Source organism: Otolemur garnettii, unplaced genomic scaffold, assembly GCF_000181295.1.
Source record: "Otolemur garnettii isolate 467f Iridium unplaced genomic scaffold, OtoGar3 scaffold00020, whole genome shotgun sequence".
NCBI classification, from domain to species: Eukaryota; Metazoa; Chordata; class Mammalia; order Primates; family Galagidae; genus Otolemur; species Otolemur garnettii.
The window spans coordinates 4,086,697-4,094,357 of NW_003852415.1; the positions used below are offsets into that span (position 1 = coordinate 4,086,697).

At 41.9% G+C, this 7,661-nt stretch overlaps 1 protein-coding gene across 1 annotated transcript in view; it reads right to left on the bottom strand.

Moving 5' to 3' along the window:
* SPTLC2 (serine palmitoyltransferase long chain base subunit 2) overlaps window positions 1-7,661 on the bottom strand; it is a 126,936-nt gene that overhangs the window by 7,631 nt on the left and 111,644 nt on the right. Inside the window, exons 10-11 of the mRNA XM_023511491.1 lie at window positions 4,863-4,998; window positions 2,558-2,687 (exon numbers count right to left, since the gene is read on the bottom strand). Of these exons, the coding sequence (XP_023367259.1) occupies window positions 2,558-2,687; window positions 4,863-4,998 (266 nt within the window). The remainder of the gene's footprint in view (window positions 1-2,557; window positions 2,688-4,862; window positions 4,999-7,661) is intronic.

The following is a 7,661-nucleotide window of genomic DNA, read 5'->3' on the forward strand; positions in this document are numbered from 1 at the left end:
AAAAAAAAAAAAAAAAAGAAAAGAAAAAGGAAAGAAAGAAGAGAAAGGCTAGGCACAGTGGCTCACTCCTGGTAATCCTAGCACTCTGGGAGGCCGAGGTGGATAGATTGCTTGAGCTTAGGAGTTTGAAACTGCTCAGTGAGGTCTGATGCCATGACACTCTACCCTCGCTCGGGCAGAGTGAGTCTGTCTCAAAAAGAAAAAAGAAAAAGAAAGGCATAATCAAAATAACGAAAAAGGAAAAGATAAGATATTGAAAAAATGAACCCAATTTGATAACATCAGAATGTGACTAACAATACACCCATATAACACAACATTATGCCTAGAATTAACAATATTGTATACTTAAAAATTTGGTAAGGATAGATTTCATGTTAAGTGTTCTTAGCACAATAAAAAACCAAAACAAAACAAGGAAATGCCCTTATGTTTGCAGAAGTTTTGCTGTGTAGAAATAAGAAAAGTCCAAAGTCTTCAGCTATTCAGAAATGTATAATGTCAAATTGTTATCAATAAATATAATCAACTTTTTTTTTTTTGAGACAGAGTCTCACTATGTCGCCCTCAGTAAAGTGCCAAGGCATCACAGCTCATAGAAACCTCAAACTCTTGGGCTTAAGTGATTCTCTTGCCTCAGCCTCACAAACAGCTGGGACTACAGGCGACTGCCACAATGCCCGGTTATATTTTGGTTGTAGTTGTCATTGTTGTTTGGCAGGCCCGGGCTAGATTTGAACCCGCCAGCTCCGGTGTATGTGGCTGGCGCTCTAGCTGCTGAGCTACAGGTGCCAAGCCATATATAATGAACTTTTAAAAACATTCTTAATAGTTTTTTAAATTCTCTCTAATGAGTGGATATTCTTAGCAACTGATTTTATGCACATGTTCTATTCTTAAAAGCTTGATATGCTCCTGGACAGCAATACTTATTTAAGTCTGAAATCTTAGATGTGAAACAACAGCATATTAAGAGACTATTAAGAGAGAGAATATACTGAGATCATAAATAATTCAGTAATGATTAGCCCCAACAAGGTGACTGGCACTGTGATAGGTGCTGTGGACATAGAATGAGCAAAACATTAGGACAGTCTCTATCCTAAAGATCTAAGCAGTGGAGAAGATTGCCATTAGATACTAACAGTGTAAAGAATTTATGAAGGGAGAATCTGGGGATTCCAAGGGAACACACAGCAAGAAGGTTTGGGAGAACCTACGAGCAAGTTTCCTTTAAGTGGAGATATGAAGCATGAGTAAACAGTCAGCCAGGCAAAGGGGACAGAAGATTCAAGACAGAAAATTCTTTTTTTTTTTTTTTTGAAACAGAGTCTCACTATGTTGCCCTCAGTGAAGTGCTGTTATGTCACAGCTCACAGCAACTTTAATCTCTTGGGCTTAAGCGATTCTCTTGCCTCAGGCTTCCAAGTAGCTGGGACTACTGGCCCTGGCCACAATGCCCGTCTATTTTTCTGTTGCAGTTGTTATTGTTGCTTAGCTGGCCCAGGCTGGGTTTGAACCCACCAGCCTAGGTGTATGTGGCTGGTGCTGTAACCACAATGCTATGGGCACCATGCCAGAAAATTCTTTTTTTTTTTGAGACAGAGTCTATGTCACCCTCAGTAGAGGGCCATGGCATCACAGCTTACAGCAACGTCAACCTCTTGGGCTTAAGCAATTCTCTTGCCTCAGCCTCCGAAGTAACTGGGACTACAGGCACCCGCCACGACACTTGGCTGTTTTTTTGTTGCAGTTGTCATTGTTCTTTAGCTGGCTGGGGCTGGGTTTGAACCTGCCAACCTTTAGTGCATGTGGCTGGTGCCGTAATGCTGTGCTGTGCTGTGCTGTGCTATGGACGCCAAGCTAAGACAGAAAATTCTACAGACAGAAAAATGCTGTATAGGAGAAAGCTCAAAGTAGAAAGTACCTGAGTAGAAAGAGAAATGTACAGTTGTTGAGTCTATAATGAGGGATACAGGGGAATAAGACGAAGCTGGAAAATTCTCCAGAGCTCTGACGACACTAGGTCTGGTAGGTGATGCTAAGGTGTTTTGGTAAACAGCAATATTCTTTTTTTTTTTTTTTTTGAGACAGAGCCTCAAGCTGTCCCCCTGGGTAGAGTGCCGTGGCATCACAGCTCACAGCAACCTCCAACTCCTGAGCTCAAGCGAGTCTCCTGCCTCAGCCTCCCAAGTAGCTGGGACCACAGGCGCCTGCTACAACGCCTGGAGCCTCCCAAGTAGCTGGGACCACAGGCGCCCGCCACAACGCCCGGCTATTTTTTGGTTGCAGCCGTCATTGTTGTTTGGCGGGCCCAGGCTGGATTCGAACCCGCCAGCTCAGGTGTATGTGGCTGGCGCCTTAGCCACTTGAGCCACAGGCGCCGAGCCTAAACAGCAATATTCTAAGTAGCATTGTGTACCACCTCCTCTGTCTTACAGGTAAATATCTTAGGGGCTCAGGGAACATCAGGATCAACAAGTGATTACTTTCATCTGATATACAGGCCCTTTTTCATATAAGGCCTATTTATACCCAGGTCAAAGCATCTACTTACAGTGTCAAGTATTTCTTTGGTATGAGCTGCCGACAGGCAAAACCTGGCTCTGGACTCGATAATTGGGGTAGCAGGAAATCCCACCACAACTACACCAATGTTCCGCTTTAGCATCTCCCGTCCGAAGGCGCTGCAAAGGGGAAGACAGGGGAAAGAGACCAGGAGGAGTGACAGAACACACGTTACAAAGGTCCTGCTGTCCTAAACGAACTTCACTGACAGTTCACCAAACATTTTTTCCCTAGTCCTCAGGAGATATTTTCTAACATGGTGTCCCTCCCAATATAGGCGAGACATTTTTCTGATCAACTTGGCAGCAAAGCTGCCTTTGGAACTCAGGGTTTCCTTTGGTGTTGGCTGGGCCTGCTCTTTCCCTGGTTTTAGCTGATTACCCACTCTACAAACTCCCATCCCCAAGCCAACACTGATGGCCTGTGGCCTTCCGGCTATAGATCTGTATCTTGTCTAACGCATTCTAATTTTCATTTAATTTTGTTTACTAAATCGCGTTATGTTCTTCCTCTTGTTGATCTACCTAATTTCATTTTGACTGTTCTCTTACAACATTTGTCTGAGAATAAAACATCAGGTACATCGGGCATTACCTTGATGCCAGCCCTCTCTGACTCTTTCCGGGACCTGCACATCTTCCCCCACGCGCCTCCTTTGCATCAGGAGGAACCTGAGTGCCCTGTACCTTCTTCAACACATGCTCCCAAATGGCCTAGTGCTTTATTGCAGTTCTTCTTCATTCCTTCTGCCCTCTGGATTTAATAATGCTTCGAGTTTATTTATAATAATTCCATTTAAAAAAGAATGAAGAACATCCACCACCACGTCCTCTGAAGGCCATAATGCCAATTGCCTGGTATGTCTTTGTGCTGAAACAGAATTCCTCTCCTCTGGGTGAGCACCTTTCCCTAATTTTCCTCTCAGTATCTTGGGCATCCTTGTACTTCTAGACTCCTTAATTTGATCTTCTCTCCCATATTCAATTCGCTAAGCATCTTATTGATTATACCATGAGGACCAAAGACTCAAAAACAAATAATATTTCTTCCTTTATCTTTTTATTTATTTTGAGACAAAGTCTCACTTTGTCACCCTGGGTAGAGTACTGTGGCGTCACAGCAACCTCAAAGTCCTAGGCTCAAGAGATCCCCTTGCCTCAGCCCCTGAGGAGCTGGAATGACAGGCACCAGCAATAACATCTGGCTATTTTTAGAGATGGAGTCTCTCTCTTGTTCAGGCTGGTCTCAAACTCCTGAGCTCAAGCAATCCACTCACCTCCACCTCCCAGAGTGCTAGGATTACAGGCATGAGCCACCACACCCATCCTATTGGCTCCTTTAATGAGGTCTATTCAAACTAGAGACATGATTTCCTTATAATTTTATATTCATGTTTCCAGCTCCTAATTCACCCATCCAAAAAGATATCCCTTTCTTACTAAGCCTACACTAAGCAGATCATTCCTTTTTCTGCTTCTCCAGTGCAATTTTGCATATAATTAAATTTGTTCAGTACGACTGTTGTTCATTTGCTTTTCAAATGTCTTCTGATTTTTTTGTTAAACATCTGGACTTCACCAACACATTGAAAGCTTTCCACTACGTATGCCTTGCATAAACCAGCGAAACGGGTGTAATTGGCCTACCTGGTACATATCCAGTAACACACCCTGATCTAATCTCTCTGACCTCAGGGCCCTTTACGCCAGTTCCAGTGATCTCTTTGCTCTCAGCTAAGCTTGTCCTGCATGTGGCCTTACCACAGATACTTCTTTTTCCAAATGACTAGCTCACTCAGATTCTTCAAGTCTTTGCTAAGATGTCACCTTGCCCTGCCAAGGAGGCTTACCCTGACCACCCTATTTAACATTGTCATCTGCCTGCCCACAAGACACACTCAATTCCCTATACATCTTGAATATCCTGCTCTATTTTTTCCATAACTTAACACCTTTGAATATATGGCATCATTTACTTATTTATTATGTTTGACTCTTGCCCCACTAGAATATAAGCTCCACAAGGGCAGGGATGTTTGAATTGTGTTCACTTCTCTACTCCAAGCCACTAGAAGAGTATGTTAAACTCAAGTGTTTGTTTAATGAAAGAATACCAATTAACATATTTTGCAATTTGGAATCCACTATTTAATCTATGGCCTATCTATAAAATGAAGGTTAACTCAAATAGGGACAAGGTAATTTTTCCCTAACAAAATACCCATGCCCTAGTCACGTATCACAGAGACCTTGAGTCTAAGGAAAGAACAGTCTGTGCTCTGCAACAAAACATACCCAATCTTGGCTGGCATGTAGAGCATCAAAGGCACCACTGGAGAATCTTCATTTCCATAAATGATGAAGCCCATTTCTTTCAGGCGTCGCCTGAAATACCTCGTATTTTCAGCTAACTGCTGTATACACTCTTTGCCTAGAAAATCACGGGGAAAGAAAACAAAATAATGCTAACAAAACAGGATGGAAAAAAGACAGCAATCTCCTCTATCTTCATTCTGTCTAATTAGTCCTATGTCTCATTTCTTTCATTTCAACATATTTGCACAGTAAATTATATGGCATGTAAGTGCAAACATTATCATGCTTTATATTCTGTCTTCCTAGCTGTTAACAGCAGATTTCACAGGAACGTAAAAAATAAAGTTTAATGACCAATGGTTCCATGGTACATTAGCTTCTTCAAATAATTTCAGCCATACCACTTCATTGAGTACTCCATGTATACCTTGACGGAAGGTAGGATATTTATTATTATCTTCATTTTATAAGTTAGGAGACGCAAAAAAGTGGTGACTTGCTTATAGTTGCTCAGTAGTAAATAGTAGAGCTGGGACTAGAATCTAGATCTCCCAACTTTAATATTCATTTCAACAGCTGTGCTGTGAATAATTTTACACATTAGACCTGAGATAAGACTTAGATTCCAAAATTTTCCTCTTAAGAGTTTCATTTTGGGCGGGGCACAGTGGCTTATCCCTATAATCCTAGCACTCTGGAAGGCCCATGTGGGTGGATTGCTTGAGCTCAGAGACCAGCCTGAGCAAGAGTAAGACCCTGACCCGGTCTCTACTAAAATAGGAAAATTAGCTGGGCATGATGACATGTGCCTACAATCCCAGCTACGCAAGAAGCTGAGGCAAAATATCCCTTGAACCCAGGGATTTGAGGTTGCTGTGAGCTAGGCTGATGCCATGGCACTCCAGCCTGGACAACAGTGAGACTGCCTCAACAATAACAACAACAAAAAGTTTCATTTTATGTTGTTTCCTTAAAACTCTTACCAGATAGCAAGAGCCAAATATCACCTATAACAATGTAAAATATTGTTCTCAATCCTATTATGTTCATATTCCCTAAAAAAAAGATGAATTGAAATATATATTTCTCAGGTGGTGCCTGTGGCTCAAAGGAGTAGGGGCACTGGCCCCATATACAGGAGGTGGTGGATTCAAACCCGGCCCCAGCCAAAAGCTGCAAAAAACAAAACAAAACAAACAAACAAACAAAAAATATATCTAGTTCAGTGGTTTTCAACCTTCCTAATGCTTTGACCCTTGAATACAGTTCCTCATGTTGTGATGACCCCCAACCATAAAATTATTTTCGTTGCTACTTTATAACTGTGATTTTACTACTGTTATGAATCGTAATGTAAATATCTGATATGCAGGATGTATTTTCATTGTTACAAAGGGGTCGTGACCCACAGGTTGAGAACCACTGCTCTAGTTGCTAAGTCACTAAAACAGACATTCATATAGTTTTTCTGTTATACAGAGCAACATAATAAATTCAAAAATCAGCAGGAGCCTGAGGCAGAAGGATCGCTTTAGCCCAGGAGTTTGAGGTTGCTGTGAGCTATGGTGCCATGGCACTCTAACCAAGGGTGACAGAGTAAGACTCCGTCTCAAAAAAAAAAAAAAAAAAAAAAGAAACAACCAAAAATTAGCTTGCAAGGACTAAGAATATGTTATGGTCTTCTCAACCGTGAACACTCATGAATAAGAAAAGATTGTAGTAATTTTCTCGTATGTATTAGAAAGTCATATTATATTTATTTACTTATTTATATATTTATTTAGGGACAGAGTCTCACTCTGTCACCCTTGGTAGAGTGCCCTGGCATCATAGCTCATTAGCAACCTCAAACTCTGGGGTTTGAGAGATCCTCTTGGTTCAACCTCCCAAGTAGCTGGGACTACACGTGCCTACCACAATGCCCAGCTAAATTTTCTATTTTTAGTAGAGACAGGGCCTCACTCTTGCTCAGGTTAGTTTCCAACTCCTGAGCTTAAGCAATCCACCTGCCTTGGCCTCCAGAGTGCTAGAACTATAGGCACAAGCCACTGTGCCCAGCCTATCTCAGACTCTAAAAAAAAGATACAATGGTAGTAACAGAAACCAGATTTATGGTTGCACTTTTACATACATTAGTTTTTTTCTATACCCACTTTTATCATTTTGCAACTCACCTCCTTTTTCTTATCACAAACCTACTAGTCCTCATATCACAAATCAACTAGCCTGTGTTAAAAAACATTTTTTATTCAAACTAAAAACAGAACTACCATACAATCCAGCAATCTCACTACTGGGTATTTATCCAAAGTAAAGTAAATCAGGGCTCAACGCCTGTAGCCCAGTGGTTAGAGTGCTGGCCACATACACCGAGGCAAGTAGGTTCGAACCTGGCCCCGGTGTGCTGAACAACAACTGCAACAAAAAAATAGCCAGGTGTTGTGGCGGGTGCCTGTAGTCCCATCTACTTGGGCAGCTGAGACAAGAGAATCGCTTAAGCCCAAGAGTTTGAGGAGGTTGTAAGCTGTGACACCATGGCACTCTGCCAAGGGTGGCATGAGACAAAAACCAAAACAAACAAACAAAAAACTACAAACAAAGGAAAGTAAATCAGTGTATCACAGGGATACCTGCACCTCCATGTTTACTACAGCACTACTCACAATAGCCAAGATATGAAACCAACCTAAGTTTCTACCGGTGGATGAATGGATAAAGAAAACGTGGTGACTCGGCGCCTGTGGCTGAAGTGGCTAAGGTGCCAGCCACATATGTCTG